We start from the raw sequence: 25,448 nt of genomic DNA, 5'->3' as shown, positions 1-25,448 counted from the left end.
AGATTGGAGGAATTCGTGAACTTCTACCTTTTTCTTTCCATTTCATGTGCATTGTAATTGCATGTTGCACATTTTTATTCTGTGCAAGTATATTTAAATCAAAATTTCAAGGATTTTGCTTGATTTTGAAAGTTACATTGGGAAGATTTTTATTGTGTTTATTCGTATGGCAAAGAAAAAGATAACAAGTGAAACTAAAATTTTTATACCGTGTCTTAAACATTCTCGAATTGTTACACATGGATTTATGTACTTCTTTATCTAACCGTGCTATAATATAAACTGTAATATAAATATACCGTTCTGTATAATATAAATAAGAATTTAAATATATTGTAAAGATAAATAAGGAAGTAAAATTGAAAATGACACTTGCAAAATTATTTGTTATCGTTTAAGTAGTCTATAATAAATATTTTATTTTGTTTTCTATATAACGCCAAGGTTATTTTCATTATTGTTTCCAATAATTGATATTGAGCCGAAAATTAAAATGCGACGTGTAATATTTAAACTGTTTTTCTACTAAATTAAATTAACGTCGCTGTATTAATTTACATTTTAAATATTGTACAGGATATCAAAATTAGAGATATTGCAAGCGGACTTACTATTGCGAAATATGGTTGTCTTATTCCATCTTTTGCCCAAAATTGAAGAAGACTTAATTAAATATGCATATTTACACCTGAATCAAATATTACATAAAAAATTGGAATTGGAATTGCTGTCAAAACTTTTTTACCTTTTAAACAAGATTGATAATTTATAATCTTGATTTCAATTAAATGAACGACGCGATATAATTAACCTTCTACGACGCTGCATAACTTAAAAATACATCTGTATAGCTATATTTAAATATATCTATATATTCTATATATTCTAGCGCTATATCATTGCGCCAATGCAATACTAATGCAATACTAAGCAATCTAATCAGAACAATTATTGATTTCTATTTTTCTAACAAAAGTGAAAACGTAAAATATTACTGGACTGCAGATATTTGTACAATTTCATATTTTTGAGAAAACATAATTAAAGAAATGAAAGGTAAATATTACTAAATATTATAACAAGTACTTTACTTTCGACGTTTCATATATTTCTACTATTATACGTATTGTGTGCATTTTTGAGTAGTAAATTAAAATCGTTTTTTTTTTTTCATTCTTAAGTTACATTTTACCATAAATGTATATATAAATATTCTCAGACTGAGTACTAAATTATCTATTACATAAGAAATCAAAGTTAAGAAGACGCAATTGAATTCATTATCCCCTAATTTTCTTCCTTCTCGTACATTTTTACAAGCTCTTGCAATGAGACAGTCAAAAAATACTAGTCAATCATATACCATCGATATCAATCGCGATTGCTCAAACTAAACTCCAACTCTAAAGCTGCTTTTTTTTTTCTTTTCCTCGGTTTAGTTAGTTATTCGGTGTTGGTCAAGGTAAATGAGATAAAAGCAGCGGCGTATTAATCGCGGCTGTCAACTGTGGGGCATTATTATCGTCGCTCTTCACGGACGCGGATGCCACGGTCGAGCGAATGTTGTTCCAGCTATATTCGCTACGCACCACCCGGTGTACATATAATATACACTATAACGACGCCACTATAGAGATTGTTCGGTGCCGTAGTAAGGTAGTGACCGATGCTGTGGGATTCAGGTGTGCCTCACGGCTCACGGTACAAACGCTCTCAGTTTAGCGGCGGTAGCCCACGCGAATCGCTAGTGCTTTCTTTGACAGTGTATCGTTTGCCTCGAAACGATGACGAAAACCCGAGAGTCCGTAATGGTTTCTATCGTGGTACGTTGCCATCGGTCCTCGCGAACTTTCCAAACAGTTCTGTGACAAAAGTTCGTGAACTTGATTAGTGTGTGCCACAGGTGCGCAACGCCGGATCACCACCGATCGTTGCAAGGGAAACCAGCGGTCGAAGAAGCCCCTGACAACGAGAATTAACGCCCAGGGAATTGTAAACAGAGTGATACTCGTGGTTCCACACGATCTTGCCTGGTACGACCAGCATCGGTACTTACATGTAATACGTGATTAATATTTACTGTTAGTTTGGCCACTCTTGAAGATTTTTTGTAATTTTTCGACACCGTGTATAGATTGGATTTACGCGGAGTTAAATTTGATAGCCTCGAACGAAAGGATTTTTATAGCGTCGCGTTTCTTTAAAGCTTCTTTTGTTCAGGACTACTTACTTTCCGTTTTGGATGCGTCAAATTAAAAGTTGCGAGTCCTTGAACGTTCTTAATTGTTAACTGATATTATCGCGCCCTTGATAGTCTCGATAGCTCGGGTTACATTTAAGTTTGGATTAGGAAATTTTGAGATATTTTTAATTTCGATTTCAAATAGGATAATATATTGGACTAGTGTAATATTTAATTTTTGTAACTTCATCCTATGGCGTTGTTTGGATTATTTTTTTATCCAATATTGTTTCTCTATTCTTAATAAATTACTTTAGTTTACGAAAACTATAAAAAGATCAAAACTGATGTGTGTGATTTTTCTTTTCAATTTTAAGCATAAAAATTGCCTTTAAAAATCTTTCTATATATTCAAATGAGAGCAGTACACAGGGGATAATTCAAAGATCGTAGTAAGGTTAATACAATAATGATATAATTAGGTATAGCATTGTATATCTTTTAGAGTAATTCTAATTCGTATTTTATATCTGCGCAATAAATTTCATTTACATAATTTTCGTCGCGTAAAACACAGAATATAAAACTCACGTTAAAATTAAGTATAGTGGGGTCCTGTGTAATCTGTAAAGTCAAAGATAATTATATCCCGCTTTATACGAATCCGTTCATATTTGCGTGTTCAAATATTTCTTTCGCTTTATTTCCTTAACCATTTCACTCTCATTGTTATTTTCCAAATCGCGTTACGCGGGGGCAATAGCAATTTTCTACATTTTCTTTTACTGCAATTAAACTCTTGTGGTTTACCTACTATGCAGCAATATATCATCGAGGGTTAAGGTAATGTTCTCAGTGGTAGGATAACATTCACCGAGTTGATGCAATAAAAAAGACTCAATTAGTATACATGTAATCTTATGCGATACTATTTAGAATTCGTATGATCACGGTGCATGAGATTAAGCAAATAATGAATACGACGGAGAATTGTCGACAATTTTAGTGTAACGCGTTCTATCTTGGAAGATTTTTAACGACCTAGCAAAATTCGGAGCGGAAAAAGATGGAATGCGGAGATAGAGGGAATTAATTGTAACATATAAACGCACGTGGGGAGAGGTAACATAGCAAGTTATTCTTTATTCCACAAAAGTAGGCTATTTTCAGTGTATTATTGCTACCGATGAGAAAAAATATCAGTCTTACCGAGCGCCTTCTAATTGCATTTTGCTTACATTTTTCTATTAATTCGTCCATCACTCCGAAATTCAAAATAATAAGTCTTCGTTCAAATCATATAAAGATTCATTCCAAGATATCTTTTACTTCGTCCATTATTAAAACAACTAAAATTACATATTTTCGATCATTCATAAATTGCCAACGATATAGCAACAAGATGTAGCGCTAAATTTAGCACACGATTCGCAGGAATACCTTAGACGGTCATTTACATTTCCACCAATGAGAAATGTCGTACTCGCGAGTTTCTCAACAAGTGTCAGCAAGTCCAATGCGTTTTTCTTCGTTGTTAACTACCATTAGAGGTTCGAATGATCTGCTTTTCATTCTCACATCCATATCCATTCATAATTCATTTACGACGCTTGCCCCTTCCTTTCTTCTTTGCTCCTTATTGTTCCTTTATTTCCTCGTAATTGTTTCCATGTTCTGGTGTCTCATGTACGCGGATCTGAACGCAAGCATTCATGTTGGAATCTGAACATGGTCACAGGACGTGGAGAATCATATGCACGTGGACAAATATTAATTCGTGCCATTGACCAGGTAATTCATCAGTGCGTAAAAAGCGGACACTGAATGTGTCAGCAGTGTACAACAATGTTCAGTTCTTCTTGTTGTCTCTCGTCGCGTCAATCACCACCTCCACGGTGTCGTCTTTATCTATTGTGAGAAATCAAGAAGTAAAATAAAAACACATACATGCACCGGTTATGTCTATCCTAGTGTTACGTGGATTGTGCGAAGTTGCAATCGCGACGATCGATATAGAGGATCGTGGTCTAAGAAATTTAAACAAATATGGATTTAGTGAGTTTCTGGAAAATTACGAGATTTCATTCTCTGAGATACAATGTTAAAAACTTAGAAATTTGTCTATCTTGATGTAAGTGCAACTAGTTTTTAGTTCTTGTTATTTTGTATTAAAAGGAAATTTATCTTTTTATTAAAACTCGGAGATTAGTTTCTAAAATTTCTTTTAAATTAGGTAACTGTTTATAATTATTATAGGTTTTATAATTATAGGTTTTATAATTATAGTTTTATCGCTCTTAGAACAGATCGATGTGTTTAAAAAAATTTGCAGTTATAACGTTTGATTTAAATTTTTGGACATGAAGTGAATCTATTTTATAATTCAAGGAAACAGATCCTATATTTTAGTTCTTCTTCGGTTCATTCGTTAATAACTTGCTTTCCTTGGTATGGAACAAGATAATTATCTCAATAAAAATAACTTTTACAACCAGATAAACATAGATCTTTAATTGGTATTGTGATTTTTATAAACATTATTCCATGAGCATAAACGACAGAATCGAGAAGGAGCTATCTTCAGTGAAAGGGAACAAGAAAACGTATTCGGTTAAACGAATTTATTTCATTCAGTCTCCTATCATGTTTTAGTATTTTTGCAATTCACTATATTAAGTGACACTTAATAAACGCGATATGTAGTTGGAATAATTGTGTATCAAACATATTATATTTATTATTGTTCCGTTCGGAACATACAAAACAGTATGAGGTCTTCGTCGGTAAACTTGTAGCGCAATCGCGAAGGAAGAATATTTTTGACTGGGAATTTTAAAATATTAGGAGAGTAATAAACAGCGTGTCCTCTAGAATTTACACAAATTTGATATATCCAAACGGTACTTTAGAAATATGTAACAATACGAGTCCAACTTCTCGATCTGGAGGAATACAGGAACTTTACCGAAAAGCCGATCACTTCTTGTTCCTGAGTTACAACCCATGTTACACTTTACTATGTATTAGTTAACTATCAAGGAACAAATTATAAGGGAACATTGAGAACAAAAATTAAGATTATACTGTAAAGTATTTAGTCTGTTTTGTTAAAAGAAACATTTAATAAGCAAAAAATACAATATGTTTATAATAATGAAAATAATTTTTAATAAACAGCAAATAATTATATTTCTAGTATAATTAAAAGTAGAATATACAGGGTAGTTGGTAACTGGTGATACAAACGGAAAGGGGGTGATTCTACGCGAAAAAAGAAGTCGAAAATATAGAATAACAATTTTTCGTTTGAGGCTACGCTTTCGAGAAAATCGACTTTGAATTTCCGCTCGGTACGCGTGCACTTTATCACGTCTCGTTATAACGGATCTCACTGTAGATCGTTGTCTCGATGGAAAAATTAAAAAAAAATTTTTATTCTATATTTTCGACTTTTTTTTGGTGTAGAATCACCCCCTTTCCGCTTGTACCACCAGTTACCAACCACCCTGTATACAGAGTTTCTTATCTCAGAGTATCTCTTACAAAGCTATATCTCGATAATGATTAATAATGTGAAAAAACGGTACAGGGATAAATTGTTCGGTTCTGTGGCACGCGTATTATAGGCTAATTCGTTTTATCAACGTCGTTATACCTTTCAAGATTATTTTTTTTTTTTTTTTTCATAGAACCATATATCTTTTGTTTGATATCCTTTCAGAGCATGAAGGAACAAATTCATCGATCTTACAAACCATATTTCAATTCACATATTTTGAACGTACCAGAATTGTTTTCGTACAATTCGTTTGTTATGGAAAAATCATGCGTCAAGTAAAAAATAAATACTAGTCAACGATCGTGTTGTAAACATGAGAATATGATTCAGAGGTTATGCTATTGGCTATTACACATGTGACGAAACGAATAGAGATTAAAAAGAAGGTTCACCCATCTACTCGAAATCATTTTACCTTTCCTTCATTAAAAACTTACGTTATACTATATACTATTATGCTATAAACAATATAGTAATGAGGGGAAAGTAAAATGATTTCCAATAAATGGCTGAACCTTTCGTTTTAATCATTGTTTATTTCGTCACATATATAATTGCCAATAGCACAACCTCTGAGTCATGCTACCATACCGCCTGCGGCTCATTAGCGGCTAAGAGTAATTCGTTCGTTACCTGCATGAAATATCTATTTAGGACCCTCATTTGTCGATACACCTTATGGTAAAGAATCAAATGGACTAACTCGATTTTAATAAATTAATTATTTCCACTAAGCAATCGATGTCCTAGTCACAAGTAGATTACAAATAAGTCTTTTACAAAGATGTCTTTCGCTATATTAATTCGATTTATTAAGTACATAAATAGGATATACATTTTTTCTGGAAGTATAGAAGTATTTATTCAATCGTAACATTGTCCCGTAATAAAATGTGTAAAAAAGTATTCAAAGTATTCAAAAGTATTCAGAGTTTAATCAACATAAAATAATTATATTTATACGTGCACACAATTTTAGCAATGTTTTAAATAAATTTATGTGTTAACGCATTATTATTTCAAAAAATGACAAATTTGCATGTGAGTTCTGAAAAAGTAAGTACGATAAAAACGATTAACATTCTGTTCAAAAACATACTTTTAATTTAATTCATTAAGTATGTTAATGGATAATCTTAAAGAAGATTCGTGATAAATCACGATATGCGAATTCAAACTGCACAAAATGTTAAATCAAGTTTTAATTTAAAAGAAAGTAAAAGCAAAAATTTAATTCAAACTAAAGGAAAAACAAACTGCTTGCGGAATAATTAAAAATACTTTGCATCGAATATTATATATTTTCAAAGACATTACATATTTCTCCTATGAATCTTTATTTCCACTTGTCTATGAAATAATCACACACATGTAAATACTTGTATCCATCATTTACAGAAAATGCTCGTTTACTTTCTTCCTATCGAAAGGATAGCGATATTCTGCTTAAAGATCCCAGTTAAAAAGACAAATTTTCATAGATTTCTATTCCAGGTATTCAATAGCTCTATTCTTTGCAACCGGTTGATCTATAACAGTGTGCACTACGCGATAACATTTCAATCAATAGCGATAATTATTGCTAATACCAGTGATAAGTCACGATATCGGAGCATTTTTTTCTTTGATCTGGAACTTATCGAACAACGAGTAAACTAATGATACGCAAACCATCGTGTATTTTCAAAAGGTTCTCGACGAAGGGGACGATCGCACGCGAGGACCTGCTGCGCGGAGGAACTTCAGAGCTTCCAAACGCTACACGTGATCGGGCGTGACGGAAGACAGCACAGTCCAACCGGAAGTCAGCCACAGGATCAGCCATTGGTCGACTACAGACGATTGGTATTCATCAGTTCGGATTCGTCTTCTGGTCGTGAAGAGGACGACGCTGACAGCAGTTGCTCGAGTTCCTCGTTTTTGAACGGGCTGCCACGTGCTGGCAGCCACACGCAATCTTTGGAGGACTGCGATTGGGATTACTTTGAGAGTGGATCCTTGCCTCTGCCAGCCGGTGTACCTGTCACTATCGGCACGAGCAACGTGGGCGCAGAAACTAGCACCAGCCAGGACTGGAGCTGTTGTCCTGGACGTGGTTCCACTGCTTGTCAGGTAGATCGTTTTGTAAAAGTCGAATTCAGGTGGGGAGATAAGAGTTTTTCGATTACATGTGAGATTTTTATCGAAGATTGAGTCAGAGAGGGATAAAGTATAAACTAGGAAAATATCGTGAGATGTATAGGAGGACTGTATATATAGATATACTGGTGGTCACCTACTCGTTGTTTTTATCGGAAAACTCTAATTTTACTTTATTTCATGTTTTACAGAATAAGTTTCGCTAATTTTATTTTCTAATTATCTTATTATAAATGTTATATCACTCGTCTCACATATTCCTTATAAACAGGCTGCACATGTTTATACATTTATGAAGAATGTAAAAATACAAAAATGCATATGATGCATCAACATGCAAAAATATAAAATATACCAAAAATATAGTACTCGTTATAATATCTGACAGAAGAAATAAATCCTTGTTTACGTTGCATTTTGCTTAGCTTTCCTCAGTTATACTCATAAAAACATCAATCTGCATAAACATCCATAGCTTGGTTACAAGATATACACATACTTACAACGTGAATGATGTGAGAAATTTATAATAAAATAGAAACCAAAAATATATACATGACGAGTCAGTAAAAATTACCACTTGAAATGACTCGTTATCTATGACTTTATAAGGAAATGTTGCAAATGAAATTTGTTGTATTCGAGAGGACTGATGAGAAGAATATATTGTAATTTTTTTTAATTTCTTGTTAAGGAAATTCGAGGATTTGGGAATACAAATTATTTACTATATTTCCATATAATAGTTATACACCTATATTCCTCTCTAAGGACGTCTTGCACGCACGCTGGTTGCCAACCGACTAGCCTAGATTCTTCTAACATCTGGCAACAGTCTTTTGTCTCCACTGAGTCCTTGACGCCCTCTAACCCTTACACACACACTCTCATGTACAGTGTAAATGTATCACTTCCCTAACACGCCTCCTTACATTTATACTGTACACTTAATTTTATTTACATACTTGTCGAATTAACAAAATATTTAACATTTATCGCTTTCTTTACATTTCTCTTATTTTACATTCATCCATGACCTAAACCTTTCAAATTTCTCTCTACACAGTGCCTTCGTAAAAATATCCGCAGTGTTTTCTTCTGTACTTACTTTTATTATGTTTATCTTATTTTCCTTTACGTACTCGTGAACGTAGTGGTAATGAACTTCGATGTGTTTAGAAGTTTTTGTAAAAGTTCCGTATTTTGCTATACTCATTACTCCAGAGTTATCCTCATAGATTTTTACAGGGTTATCGTCTACATTTACATCGAAGATTTTCATTAGTTCTCTGATAGTCATTACTTCGCTCACCGATTCCGATAGAGCTACATACTCTGCATACGTCGAGGCTTTTGTCACACACCTTTGTTTTTTAGACTTCCATCCAATTACATTTCCATACAATCTAATTACATACCCAGAAGTCGATTTCCTATCTATATGATCTCCTGCCCAATCAGCGTCCACATAACAATCTATCGTTTCGCATTTTTCATTTCTTTTATAATGTAGCCCTAAATCTCTAGTCCGGTACAAATATTTCAATATTCGCAAGGCATATTTAAAATGTGTCTCGTTACAACAATCTTGAAATCTACTCAGATAATTCACACTATAACTTATATCGGGTCTGGTATTTACACTAATATACAGCAATGCGCCAATTAAATTCTTGTAACCAATGTCCTCTCTATTTATCTCAGCTTTTTCAATTTTTAAGTTGGTCTCCATAGGTGTACAGTACAATTTGCTGTTATGTAATTTATATTTGTTTGCTAATGATTCTATGTATTTCTTTTGGCTTAATCTCATTTCATTTTTTAAATAATCATACTCTATATTTATTCCAAGATATTCTTTTACTTCACCTAAATCTTTCATTTCAAATCTATCAGTTAATAATTTTTTTACACTTTGTATCTTCCCTTTGTTTTTACTACAAATCAACAAATCGTCTACGTATATTAACAAATAAACAACATTTTCTCCCTCTCCATAAGTATATAGGCACAGCTCTATATTGTTCTTTTTAAAACCTAATCTCGTCACATACTTATCAAAACACTCATACCAGTCCCTCGGACTTTCTTTTAACCCATAAAGCACTTTCGATAATTTACAAACTCTATTCGTTCCGTCCGCATATCCCTTTGGTTGATTTACATATACCTCCGAGGTTACTTCACCATTTAAAAAGGCAGTTTCTACATCCATTTGCTCAATTATTAATCCATTTTGACAACAATATGATAGCAATATCTTAAAGGTCTGATTACTCGCCACTGGAGAATATATGTCATCGGCTACGTTTCTTTGTTGAAATCCCCTTACCACTAATCTAGCCTTATACCTGTCCTCTGATTTTTTCGTGTAAACCCATTTTACATCTAATACTTCTTTGCCTTTTACCCTTTCTACCAATTTCCAAGTTTTATTCTTATAGAGACATTCTATTTCCTTATCCATAGCCTGTTTCCAAACTTCATTATTTTCGCAACAAATCGCCTCCTCAAATGTACGAGGGATATCTACTTTACAATAATTTGCATGAATCTCGCAAATATTTTCCTTTTCTGGATACCTTACTGGAGTTTTCTTAATACGTGTAGATCTCCTAGGAGTGTTTGAGCTTTCAATACTACTATTATTTTCATCTTTCCTACCTTCTAACTCTTCCTTATCCATACCATCCAATGAATAGTTATCTTCGCTATCATTTCTATCTGCCTCTAATGAATTTTCCTCAAAACCGATACATTTAGTGTCTGTCTCAATGACCTCTACATGTCTAGCTATTGTTATTTTCCCACCTAATAAGACTCTGTATCCTACTTCACTATATCCTAATAGAATTCCCATATCTGCCTTCTTGTCCCATTTGGAAACTCTTTTTTGTTCTGGCCTTCTTACAAAAACTTTACTACCATATAGATGTAGATTTTTAACATTTGGTTTTTTCCCGAAGAATATTTCAAAAGGTGTCTTTCTTTCTATAGTATTCGCTAATATTCGATTTTTCAAGTATGCCGCTGTACAAACTATTTCCGGCCAGTACCTTTTATGTACTTTCGCTTCCGCTAACAAGCAACGCGCCATGTCCATCACTGTTCTATTATACCTTTCCGCTGTCCCGTTTAATTCATGTACGTATGTTGGGCAATTATTTATTCTTATACCTTTATCCCTAGCAAATTTATAAATTCGATTATTTAAATATTCTTTACCATTATCGCATCTTAATATTTTTAACCTCTTGCCCGTTAAATTTTCGGCTTCATTTACGAACTGTACGAAAGAATCAAAGACCTCATCTTTTGATTTTATACAATAGATCCTAGCTATTTTACTATAATCATCGATAAATGAAATGAAATATTTTTCTCCATTGAATCCGGTGGTCTTAAAGGGACCACATACGTCCGTATGAATAATTTCCATTATTTCCCTAGCCTTAGTTCGATTATTTTTGAAAGGTAAGTTATGCATTTTGCTTTCTATACACACCCTACATTTCAAAAATTCCTTTCCAAATTCATTCGGTATGCCAGTCACTAGCTGCTCTTTACCTAAAATCTCTAAATATTTAAAATTTACGTGTCCTAGCATCCTATGCCATCTTTCCTTTTTACTCATACCACTACGTTCGGCGCTGTTTACTAAGTGCTTCTTCCCTTTCAATATACTTTTTATTCTATATGTCCCATTTTCTTTGAACGCTACAGCTGTAAGTTTATTATCCTCATCTATTATTTTCGCAATATTTCCTTTGGAAATAACCGTATTCTTATTGTCTGTTAGTTTACCTAAACTAATCAAATTTGCGGACATTTCTTTCGCGCAAAATACTTTCCTCATATTTATTTCATTTTGTTTTCCGAATGCTTCAAAATAACTTATAACATTCCCAACTTTTGTCGCTTTTATCGGTCTATTATCGCCTAAATATATATTTACCGGTTCTTTTAGGTCGATAGATTTATCGAAATAATTTATATTATTAATTATGTGATCAGTACAACCGCTATCTAATAGCCACACTATTTCGTTCTTACTTATCTCATTCGTCTCACTGCTGTTTGCTGCGTGCGCCGTTGCTATGCATATGCCTGCTCTTGAGTTTCCATGCTCGCCCGTGCCGGTTGTTGATTGACGATGAAAATTTCCACGTCCTCTGCTCGTATTGCCTTTGTTCCCTCTTCCTCTGTTTCGACCACGTGTTGGCCCATGCCAATAGCCGTTACTGCTTCCCGCTTGGACGCCATTTTGACACTCTCTCGCAAAGTGTCCTAATCTTCCACATCTGAAGCATCCTTCCTTTTTTGCAGAAAAGGCGTTGGTTTGCCTTTCTCCTCGATTGGATTTATTTTTCTTCTCTGCTACCTCTATTTTATTTTTTACATACGCTACCGTTTGATCCTCTTCTTTCAATGCGTCTATTATGTCCGCTATGTAGCTGTATTCTTCGGGTAACGTATTCAGCATGTAATTCAGCTTTTCCCTCTCACTTACTTGTGCGCCCGCACTTTTTAATTCATTGATTAATTTTTCGAAATCGTTAAAGAATGATGCTGAATCACTGTAGTTCTCCAGTCTTATGTTTTCCAATCTCCTTCTGCATACGATCTGCAGTGCCGTCGACTCTTTCAAGTACATTTCATCGAACCTTTTTATTATATCATACGCCGTTTTTCCTTCCCTAACATACTCCAATTGTCTGTTCGATATTGCACTATAAATTATATTAATCGCCTTCAAATCCTTTTTGTCCCAGTCTTCATCGTCTCTTTCGTTCTTCATTCTAGTTGTAACAACCTCGCATTCCTTATATTTGAGAAACATCGTGATTCTTTGCTTCCACATTCCATAATCCTCACCATCGAATATAGGTATCATGATTTCCGATCTCTCCATTTTAATTGATTCTTCTTTTTCTTCTTTTCTTACTCAAGCGTTCCTACGTGCTCGAAATATTTTTTTTTTCTGAAAGTTTTTTTTCTTTACTGAAAACTCACTCGCAAGATCGTAACCACGCACTAAATATCTTGCAAAACTAGTAACCACGCTCTGCTACCATGTTAAGGAAATTCGAGGATTTGGGAATACAAATTATTTACTATATTTCCATATAATAGTTATACACCTATATTCCTCTCTAAGGACGTCTTGCACGCACGCTGGTTGCCAACCGACTAGCCTAGATTCTTCTAACATCTGGCAACAGTCTTTTGTCTCCACTGAGTCCTTGACGCCCTCTAACCCTTACACACACACTCTCATGTACAGTGTAAATGTATCACTTCCCTAACATTTCTCGATCTCGAATTTTTTAAATGATATTTCATATTTTTTACTACTATGTTGTAGTCACTAAAAAGACGAATTCGATCTATAATAAGGTAACCTTCGGTTAACCTCGAATTTCACAACGAAACAAAGATTTGTGGAGATTTAACTACTTCTGTATCAGTCCTAAGATCGACTCAACTTCTCCACAAATCTTTCCAATAATAATTTTGTTTATCACGTGAAGCAAAATATGTGATTACGAATTATGCTGTATATTATAAAAAATTTAATTGCGTAACTTTCATTCCGTGTTTGTATTTTAAAATAAAGATAAATTTAAGTAGCTCGATATCATTTCATGTAATTCCCTTGCACTTTCTTGTCTATTCTTATCTCTTATCGACATCTGACAATAATCTGTAAAAGCAACCAGTGTCTATTTAAACGCAATTTTATGACTACCAGTGCTCTTCCAATTCGTAGTTTCATGATAGACGTGAGATAGGAACTCGCTATCGCATGCGGAATATACATTAAATATTCGGAAATTTTGCAAAAATATTGCCATAACGACTCATACAAAGTGTGAACAATTTTGCAATTTCAATAAAAAGAAAATATATTTTTGAAATATATTATCGCTTAATTATTCGAACGTCTCTAATAGACAATGCATATTTTTTTCTAATAATTTCAATTTAAGATACATACAACTTATAATCAGTAATACAATCAAAACAGTATTGATTGTTCTTATAAAGTGTCGTATGTATTACAATAGTAAGGAACTCTTACCTAGTTTTTATAGTACAAATGAAATAATCTGTAAAGAAGTATTATTCGAATATTAATGAATATAAACACTGCTGACTATAAATATTGAAACATGTATTAATATTTCATATAAATTGAGTGTTATTCGTTGCTTCCATCTTTTAGTTATTTTATAATAAATTGTTACTTCATTTGGATCATACATGTTTTATCATGTAAAATAGAATTCAAAATAAAATTAATTGAAATTTTTCAATAAATGTAATCGATATTTATAGCCGATAGGTATACATACATATGTATACCTATATAAGCAATGCGTAGAAGAATGATAAATAAATAAACGAATCTAAATATATATAAAATCTTATATTTTTCATTATTCTTTTGCACAGGCCTGTGGAGGTTCTCGAAGCGCGAACGTGTTACCAGTTCCAGTACCAATCCCCGTGCCGGTGCCATATCCGGTACCAGTTCCAGCATCTCTGTGGACGAGCGACTTCGCAGCAGCTGCCTCCTCCATGATAAGCCGTAACAACGATGCTCACGCGGAACCAGGAACACTGAGGTTGAGAGGCGACCCAGCTACACCCTGGTTCGCTTGGCATCCACGATTCAACCAGCCTCTACACGGAACCAGGCTCGATCCACGACTAACTGGTGTCTTCGATCCGACAACTTGTACTTTTAGACCTGATCAAATTCTAGCACCGCCATTATACGGCTCCACCATTGAAGCTTCATCCGTTCCATCGACAGAAAAACTTCGTCAACGAATGAGCAGCTTGCATGTCAACCAAGATGAAAACGACGACGCTGCAGTAAGCAGTACGACAAAATCTATAGAGGAAGCTGTGTTGGACGTTTGCAATGAATCGAAAACCGCAGAGCAATCTTCCACGAATGGATGTGGCAAATTAAACGAATCGAAGGCCGGAGAAGAACAAGAAAGTAACGACGAGACGAACGAGACAAAGAAAAGCGAGGAAATGGATTGTCTAGATTCCGTGAGCGTGTCCTTCGAGAGCAGAAGGGGACAAAGAATGTTCCAGCACGATGATTCTGGTAGCTCTTCTGGTCGATCTTCAGCGGATAGCAGCGATTTGGAAGAAGATTCCTCTTCTCATAGGTTCTCGAGAGTCTTCGTTGTTAACGATGATTCCCTTACGAGCGATAACGATATAGAGGATAATGAAGACGAGGATGAAGATTCAGATTCTGCTACTGAGGATGGTATCACCTTGAAGAGGGTCAAGGCTCTTCCTGATCAGGAACCCGTGGTTTTGCAGTATGTGCGGTTTTTTAGCGAAGATGCAAATTATGAAGACACGAATAATGATAATGATAAAGGAAATAATAACAAGCAAGATTTAGAGAAAGAGAAAAGGTCGATTTGCGAAAATGATAGTTCAGAAGCTAATGATAAGTTTGAGGGAGTGGACAACATTAATGAGAAAAGAAAGTCTCGTGGAAAGAGGCACACTTTGGAAATAAGTAATGATAAACGAATATCTCTATCGTTATTACAGCGTGAGATGCCTGAAGAAATGTACATTGCGAGCGACAATGATTGTTCAGAAAATCAGATAGAGTTAAAGTCTATAAAAACCTTGGATCCTGATAGGATCGAGCCCGCTATTTTCAACAATACCACTGAAAATATTGCAGAAAAAGAAAAAATAATTACGAAGGAGAAGATGTTTGGTAAAATAGAAAAGGATAGTCCAGGAATTGACGAATCCATGTTATCAGACCAAATACCGTCTAATACCGAAAATACGGATTCAGATAATCAAACGCAGCTGTCATCGACGGACACCTGGGATTTAAATATAATTCCAGACTCATTAGAAATGTCTGGACAGGAAATGGTAAACGATACTGGTTCGTCTGTCGAGAATACCGAAGAGAACCCGAAATTTCACGCTTTGACACCGTTGATAATTCCCGCAGCCGAGAATGGTACTGATTGCAATGAAATAAGTAATAGCGATTATCGTGAAATCGATAACACTTTATCAGATATAATGACCGTGGAGAATGTAGATCACAACAATGATAATCAGAAGCATGACGCACCAGCCGATTTGAATTCGAATTTAAACACTACGAACGTTTCATCAGGGTCGGAAAGTTTTACTAGCAACGAGACGAATACAACAAGCAGCGAGGTGAGCAGCGACGAACTGCACGAGTACGAAGTCACGACCATCAACGCGTCTTCGTCTTTTGAGAACAACGAGTTCTCCTTTTCAGCGACGAACAACGAGCTGCTGTCAAGATTGAATAAAAAAAACGAGGAAAGAGCACCGTGGCAGCAGAATCTACGAAGCAACGACACCGTGAAAACAGTCAAGGACAATCATTGCGAGGAGCCTGACGTTACCGCATCGGACAGAGCGAAATGGAACGCACAACGCGAGGCAACAACCGTTGAGCAATCGTCGGATTATACGAACGACAAAGGTGTCGCAAGCTTTTGCACGGAAAGTGATTCGATGACAATTGCAACGGAGGATGATCAATCCGTTGCACATAAATCAAGAAAATCGACGGTATTGGAGTCCAAAGATGGTGTGGTGGAAGACAACGACCTGAATCACGACGATGGAATCGAGTTGAAATCAGCGGGCTCTGACGTGGGCGACATGATAACCAACAAGATCCAAGAGATGTTCAAGAGTAGCACTGACAGCGCAGGTAAAGCGGAAAGTGCGCATGACAGCGGTGGTTTGGTGAGAGGCGAGAGTCCTGCTTCCAGCCAGGTGGTAGGAGAAGTGGAAGTTCGCGGTAGAGGTGGTGAATGTAGTAGTAGTATCGATGGTGGTGGCGCCGCTGGAATCGCGGAGGGGATAGAAGGGGGATCGACACGGTTTCGCTCAGTCGAGCGACGCCCGTCTACTCGAAAGGAGAATGGATTCCCTCCTGCCGCGTCGACGAAGGATTCAATCAGTCAACAATTTCCTCCAACGATACAAAACAACAATCTCAGCAACAATAATAGCAACAAATATAGAAGCCTTGTGATGATCACTCAGGAAGCCTCGTATCAGCCAGTGAGTGTGATCACCTCGGACACAACGACCTTGTTACAGCCGGATGAAGTGCATACGGCTAGCCAGGGTCTAGCTGGGTATTTCCAGCTGGCGCTGGAAGCAGTGTCTGAACAACCGCATCGTAAGAATGGTCAGGGTCCGAGGAAACCCTTGATGGTGAAACGGTTGGCTAGTGTAACTGCGAATCATTCGGAAGCGGAAGTGGACAGCGGATTGAGTGTCGGGAGTGCTAGTGAAAGCGACGACGTGTCGGTGAAAAACGCGACGAAAATCGGCGGTCGACAGGAAAATGAAGATACGAAGGAGCGTTTAGGTGGCGAACAGCGCGACGGAATACGGACACGTGTGTCATCGCAGTCCTGCGATGACAATTCCGCCAGCGGTGCGGTCGTGATCCTCGAGGAAGGTCTAGCAGACGATGATTCGTGGGTAGAAGAAGTTTCGCACGATGAAGACGAACCTGGTGCTACGACAGCCACCGAAGAAAGCTCCGAGGATGAAGCGAATAACCTTGGAGATCGTGAAGAGGAACTTCGTGGTTACCATAGACAGGCTATCGACTTCACTTTGCACACGATCGTCGAAGAATCTTGCGAGGAAAGCGAAGCAGAGCCTAGCATGGCTGCAGGTAGTCCATCCAAGAAACAAAGACCTCCATCTGCTTCTGAATTGGAAAAATATTTCTTTTTTGGCCTCGGAGGAGATGGTAATAATTCGAGCATGGGTTCCCGCGAAGTTGACAGTCTTTCGGAGACTTCGTCGATCTATTCCGAAGGTTTGGAATCCCTGGGACAGGATGAAACTCCAGGGAATGGACAGAATCAAGAGAAATCAAATTCTGGAGAAGGATTTTTGAATTCTTCGAGACTCGAAAAATACTTTCTATCAGAGTTTCTGGGATTTGATCAGGATAGACGTGACTCAGATGGTTCAGTAGGCAGTGATTCAGAAGGAAGACCAAGTCCCGAAGCGCAGAGAAGAAAGAAACTGGTTCGCGCCAGAGGAACCGGTAGATCGCACAGCTCCTCTTTGGACAATTTATTGGCTCTTACTCAAAGTTCACAGAACTTGAGTTCGCAGAATTCTCTTCAAGATCTGAGTTTAAATCAGGATGCACAAGAAACCCAATCAGAAGGTTCTTCCACTGAAACTGATGGAGCGGATGATGGTCAAACTGCAGCCTTTGGAACCGATGGACAGTTTGATACCGTAAAACGAAAGAAAAAGAAGCCTAGAAATTTAGGAACACAGAGTCCACGTGTTCCAGATGACAGAAACAAAACGCCAGAACCGAATAGAGAAATGATTTTGGTGGGAGAAGTAGTGATGGAGAACGAGGCAGAAGCAATCAATTCGGAAGATTCGGAGAGAGCAAAAACTCCTCAACCAGAGTGTATCCTGTCTTCCTCTTCCTCTCCATTGACTGCTGTTAATGCTTCGTTATCATCGGCGTCGCTGATCGATTCAAATAGAAATATACAAATGAGTTCGGGAGAGTCTCTGAGCTACAATCAAAGATCGAAACAACAATCGCGAGACTCTGGATTTGTAGGAAGCTGCGATGATCTGTTACAACACCAGAAACTACCTGACGATGGCCAATCCGGTACGGAACTCAGTCAAGAAACTGGGAAAGATCGTTCTAATAACGAGATCGGTGAGAATGCTCAAGATACGAGTCAAACGTCCATAGAAGGTGTCTCCGAAGTTGAAAAAGGAAACGCAGCTAAAGTAGATCATCACCTAAGCCATACAACACTGCCTCACTTGCCAAACGCTTCTTTATCGAGGAAGGATAGCTTCAACAATTGGTCCAGCGACGAGGAAACAAACTTAATGATGTCAAAAATGAGGCAGTTCTTCAAAACGATGGTTGCAAATTCGAACGGACAGAATCAGAACACCTCCAGCGCAAACTCAAGTGGGGCTTCACCCGCCCCAAGTCCTAGGTTACCTGGTTACTCCGCAAAAGCTAGACTATGTTCTCAAAATCGTACGAAACCGCCACAATTGGTATACTTCGAGAACGAACTGACTAGGTTGATGAAAACCGTGCCTGGAATTCGAGACGAACAAGTACGAGAGATCGTTGAATACTTGAGTTCTGAGGACACGTGGTCTGATTCGTACGACAGTTCGGATTATACCAGCTCCGATTTGGAAGGCGCAGCGGGCGGCCGTCGATCAGCACTGCAGGAACAGATCTCTCAAAGCTGCCAGCAGATTATCAGTAAATTCGATACCACGTCTGGTGACAATATGCTGGATAAGGAGAGGGAAGATAAAACCGAACCGACTGGAGTGCAGCCTCCCTGCCTAGGCAAAGATACCGCATTTGTGTATCAGAAACTGGTTCAGAGTTTCACGAAAATGGCCGGTGATAGTGCAAGCTCCGACGCCAATTCGACACCACATAGTAGTCCACCGTTAATTGCTAAGGTGATGCACCATATCGGTAGTCGATTGGTTGCTTTAATGCATGAGGTTTCTGAAGGTGGGCCAGCTGTTCAACATCATTCGAGCTGGAGACGCTACACGCAACATCATCGTACACCGTCTTCAGCGTCAACTACAGAAGACGATGATTCTACATCAGATTCAACTAATGCTCCTTCGTCGACGCACTTGCAATTACCCAGATCGAAGTCTCACGATCCTCTATTGCTAATTAACAGTCATCCAGCAGCTTCAACTGGACAAGAGGGCGAAGAACGTGAAGCTAGTGATTACGAAAGATTCTCTTGGCGCGGAAGCTTCGAATCTGCGTTAATGGCGGCGGATTCTAGGACGAAATTGAGTCTCCTGGCGTGTTCCGGAGATAGTGTCGGTGCTAGTGTTAGTGCTAATGCCTTGGCCATGGCTGCTAAGCGCCGCAGTGCCGGAGATCTGTTGTTCAATCCGAAAAGTTTCTCGAGGGAACAGTTGGATAGAGTTAGAAGTTGTGGATCCATTGGTGGTGGAAGTGGAGGTGCTGCCAGTGGATGCGGAGGATCTGTGGAGGAGAGGATCTGGAGTAACAGGAGAAGGTCTTCCGTTCCTGATGCCAATACCAGAGGAGAATCTGGTAAATTTTTTATATCATTTTACAAAAAATACATCAATCAGTATTATATATTATTATATGAAGACCACACGGAAAAAATATGATAAGTCTATTACCGATTATATTCAATTTTTGATCATATGCGACTGACCAACAATTTAAAATCATTGCGTATTCAAACCCAAGTTCCCTTGTTTCTTCAGAAAATTTTAATCAAGAATCTATCTAAATAAAGAATTATTATCAATTACAATTAAATGCTATAGCTATGTCTGCAGTAATTTCGGATATTTACAGCTAATTTCAAATTAGTAACATCACACAAAAGTTTGGAATTACTTTTTCAGTTGTATATATACTAACTAAATCTCTTGCTATTTGTGATTGTGTACCTGACTTGGATAGTAAATACGCCTATTCACTTACACCTGCTTATCTTTGGTAAATAAATAAAACTTGAAAGAAGATTATATTTTAGAAGGTTAATATATTATATTGAGTCACTTTGGTTTAGTACAAACGGGAGAATAAGATTGTAAAGAGGATGTTTGACACAGTAAAATTTTGAATCTTGCTTAAAAAGTAAGACAAGCTTTATAAGACAGTAGTTTCGATTTCAATTTTCTATATATATAGTATATAGTATATATATATCTAATTAAATATCTTTTAATTTTAAGTAAAGATTCCTATATTCATAACCATAAATTACATACTCGATAGTGTTTTATCAAATTATTAAAGAAATTTTTTCTTCTTCGTTGAATCCACTTTTGTTCGACGAGTCAGTGGATTGCTATTACATGACCTTCAGTTACGTAAATTATTCGTTTGCCGACAAGTTCGTATAAATGAAGTATTAGTGTTCAAAAAGTGTGAAATTCAATTAAAGAAGAACATTGTACCGTTCCAGGGTTAATTGGCTCTTATTGTGTTATCAATTCACAAATCACAACTTCTACAATTTACACCTTTCATCTTTTATATACATTTTTTATTTTCATTCAAACACTTTCCAATTAAAAATCTTAACCATATTAAAATCCAAAATAATACATCAACAGAGACATCCACAGGTGACGAGGACACCGAAGATGAACTAGAATATACGGGTGAATCTCGGGCAACGACTCTTCCTCGTGGAATGCAATCCGCCATAACAGCGGCAACCAATTCTCTACCGCGTTTACCAGCTTCCACAGCACCAGCCGGGTTAACGACGACGTCAACTACGTCTTCGTCGACGATGCACAAAGCACATAGCGTCTATCATTTCCTACCGCAGCATTCTGGTGTAAAATCTGCCAGATATCGTCCACCAGGATTTGCTAGAAACAGCAACGTTTCTGGCGCTATCGGCGGACCAAAACGTGCGGTTAGTGCTCCAGGACTTCAAGTTTCGGGCTCTCAGTCTTCCGCTGGAAAACGAGACAATTCGAGATCAAGGAGGCAACAGGCTATGTCTCTCACACCTGGTAAGTCACTGTTTTATGTGTCTTCACGATTTACGATTAAAATACAGATGACAATTATTGTACATTAACAAATTATTAACTAATTAAACGATTTTATGTATTGGATTGCTGCATAATCTGTGTCTATCACTATCACATTTGCAAAATCTATCTTTTTCATACAAATTCTTTTGTATTTCTCATTAGAAGAAGGATTTATTTCATTTTTACGACCTCAAAATTATTTCATTCTTTTCGTCCGAACTATTTTGTAGTGTTCGAAACAGACGAAAATCCGTTGGTGTCAGATTTGTCATAAAACACTTTTGACTGTACATACCTAATTTCATCTAACCATTAAAAGACTAACGAAAATATATCATTCTCACTTTCTATAAGTTCTACAAACGCGATTTATTATCAAATTATATAGCAATGTTATACTTATTATAACATTGAGCTTATACGAGCCAAGAGGCAGACAAGATTTATGCAACAATCAAATATTTATTTTCAGAAAATACGATCTTAAATTTTAGTGAATTGCGTTTCCTTTGTAAAGACAAGAAAACAAGTGTTTCTATTGTTAATAATTGATAAAGAAAAAATTCGTTTTGCGAAAAAAGAAACTTAACCCTGAAATAGTCGAAACATAACAACAAAATCATTAATTGAAATACATATTAGGTAAAAATTGTTAAATTTAATATTGTTATTTTTACTAGAAACCGAATAGTTTAATAGAAGACTGATTGGTGGGTAACTGAAAAAGTAAATGAACCAATGAATACACGGGTGCAAACTAAAAAGGTTTAGGATAATGAATATGCGATCGTTTAAGTAATTAGTAGGAGCCGTAAGCAGAAGAAACACTATAAAAATCTGTGTACGAAATCGATGTTGGTATATGTACACTATAGTGGGAAAGCAATTGTATCGAACTGAAACGATTTCGTTGAAACTAGACTGCCTGTTAAAGTGAAAATTCATTTACACGGTACTCGCGAACGAAAGATAAGCTGATAAGTATACTCTAACCAGAATGATTTTTATCAGAGTATTTTTTGGCTCCATAATATCTTGCTAAGAGAAAAGCAAAATGTATCGTGTAATAGTATTTTTCTTATGGTTTATAGCCGAAAATTTATTTGGATGTATTAGGGATTTTTTTCAATTCCAATGTTTTACAAATTCGAAACACGTTTTACTTGTAAATTTTTATGAAGTTTTATCGCTAGTTGTTAATTGTTGAAAGTTGTTAACGAGAGTTGAAAATTAAATACAGCGTACCCTTTGTTGAGATTTAATTGAGATAATTTTTAAATCAGATAACATAATATGTTAATATGTTATAAGTTAATAATATATTCATAAGAATTTATATGAAATTGGATTTCATACACAATTCTATAAACAATTTTTATGTATTTATACGAAATTTAATGGTGTAAAAATGCATAAAAATCATAGGTATAATATGTAAAAATAAATAAAATATCCAAAATAGATTATTCCTTATAATTTCTGTTTCGATCTTTTTCTTTTTTGTTCTTTATTTCTTTTTATGCAGATATACATTTCTATGAATAAAGTAACAATACTTTTCTAAAGCGTGTGCTTCCAAAGTTTATCCAAAGAACAGTTACATATAGCGTGGTTTTCTGTTTACCATATACATTTGACACATATTATGTATGTATACCTGTTGATTTTGTTTCAATTACTCAACTACACGCGATTTCGCTGAATAATCAACACTCTCTTATTTGTTTCCTCGTTTGATCAACGCGATTACTTGTGAAATTTAAACCAGAGTGAAATTACGAAAGTTGTTGGTTCCAAGAAATTTTCCATCATGTATATGTACAAAATTGTTTCTTGCAATTTACTCTTTTGTAAAATGTAACAATAGAAACGATTTCTACGTTTCATTTCTCGTTTCATTTAAAAATATGTAAAATCAACTCGGTAACAACAGTTTAGAAAAATTTTCCACTCGAATATTCATAAAATTATTCTTTGCAGTTTATTTCTTCACAGAATTAAAAACTTTAACAATTTCTAGAATTTTCATTAATTAATTAATTTATTTCGTTATTTCCATTAATTTATTTTTCGTTAATTTAAAAATATGTAGAATTATAATTTTTACTGCAAAAAATAATACCGATTACTGACATTATTATCGATCTTAGCAGAAAAAATTCGTGGTATCAAAAATCGACGATAGAAGATCTGATGTGAAAGTTATTTTCATGAAATTTATCAGTGACGCTCGGTTTCAAAGATCATAAATATACATAGATGCAAGTAGAACGCGATTTGTAAATGAACATTTTAAAGTATTTACTGGAGTGTAACAGGTGTAACCGTTTTATTACGAGGTTTCCCTTCTTTTTCATTCTTTAACATTCTGCTTCTCGTTCTAGCCAAGGTAGAATAATCGATAATCTGGTGCAACGTTGTGTCCCGCGTATGCGTACTGTCGGATTTCTCTGGTCTGTCACTTTTTTCTTTCGTACGTGCGATTATACGTCGCTTAGACGGTAATATGCTAAAATCCATTTTTCATGCCACTTTCTAGTCAACGTCGTTCCATTTAGCGTTATTAGCATATTCTATTGTCAGGTTTAACCGTTTAAGAGTTCAGAAAATTTTAAGAATGTGTGGTGAAATAAAAGCACTTATTTTCGTTTTACTATTACTAGTTTAATATTTAATGTTCATTATGGAGTAACATAAAAGGTTATTGTTTGAAAAAAATTCAATTTTGGTATTTATGACAAAATATTAAAAATTTAATTAGTGTCACGCAAGTGAGTTTTATGTATCATTTTAAATATTAAATGTTTCTCTTGGACAGAGATAGATTCCTATTCCAGCACTTCAAACTGTATCTGTCGTTGATAGTGGGAATTTCTAATTGAACGTAGTGTATCTAGAATCGAAAAGTATATTTTATTTAAATTATATTAAGTTTATTTGCTTTTTGGTTATAAATTATACGGAGAATTTTCAAACTTTTACTTTTGTTAAGATTAAAAGTATCACTAACGCTTCCAATTTTTTTTATTTTATGCTACTGTTTTGGCAATGTTTTGTATTTTATTCTATTGTTTTAATATATTCTGTTGGTTATAAGAATCTTTGAGCATGTCATATGTTCTAGCACTGAATATTATCTATACTTAAATTATTGAATTTCTTCAATTCCAAATTTTAGATAGTATTATCGACGAATAATATCAATTTTAACCTATGAGATAACAATTTTGGAAAAGACAGAAATTCTTGTAATTACTTGTAATTGTAAATTAATTTCAGCGTAATGGTGTAGAACTTCATTTTTACAAACAAAAATATATAACATTCAACAAGATTTATTGGACACATTATGTTGATGACATTAGATATCAAATAATTCATTTCTCTATACAAAAGATATTTTAAATGCAATTCAATAACAAGGCACACATATGTTCATATATCTTAAATTTTATTTCTATTAGCTACAGTTACTCATAAAAATTCTATGCTCTGTAAAGGCGAAAAAGCCATTTTTATGAAATCAAAATATTTCCAAATTTTATTGTGTAGTTAGTACGTTCTATGCTAAAAGCTGCCTCATTATTGCTATGTACGTTACGTTCGACAAAAGAAAAATTATTACATTGAAGAAATTATTTTAAAATGAATATATATATATTATTAAGTCCTTTTATATATTATCGAGTTTAATAAGAATATCTAGTGTTTTCGCAGAAAATATAAGACTTTTCAGTATACACTTTGTGATTTATCTAACCACATTATACATGTCCAAGTGCCTCGATACTTCGTTTCCATTTCGTATTATATTTACAAATGTAAATCCTTTTATTTTTTAGGTAGATCTATAAAACAAAACATCACAGTAACATCACGATATAAAAGCGTGCTTCTAATAACACGCCT

The 25,448-nt window shown here is 35.4% G+C and overlaps 1 protein-coding gene across 4 annotated transcripts in view; it reads left to right on the top strand.

Annotated features, from left to right (window-relative positions):
* LOC117206467 overlaps window positions 1-25,448 on the top strand; it is a 101,342-nt gene that overhangs the window by 39,738 nt on the left and 36,156 nt on the right. For 3 of the 4 annotated variants that reach the window (XM_033445820.1, XM_033445819.1, XM_033445817.1), the window contains exons 9-11: window positions 7,432-7,853; window positions 14,337-20,061; window positions 21,105-21,515. In XM_033445820.1, the coding sequence (XP_033301711.1) occupies window positions 7,432-7,853; window positions 14,337-20,061; window positions 21,105-21,515 (6,558 nt within the window). The remainder of the gene's footprint in view (window positions 1-7,431; window positions 7,854-14,336; window positions 20,062-21,104; window positions 21,516-25,448) is intronic. The other variant, XM_033445818.1, reaches the window with a different exon arrangement.

The sequence above is a fragment of the Bombus bifarius genome, unplaced genomic scaffold, assembly GCF_011952205.1.
Source record: "Bombus bifarius isolate JDL3187 unplaced genomic scaffold, Bbif_JDL3187 scf7180000008007, whole genome shotgun sequence".
Lineage (NCBI taxonomy): Eukaryota > Metazoa > Arthropoda > Insecta > Hymenoptera > Apidae > Bombus > Bombus bifarius.
Note: the sequence above shows the minus strand (reverse complement) of the source record. Positions and strands in the feature narration are given on the sequence as shown.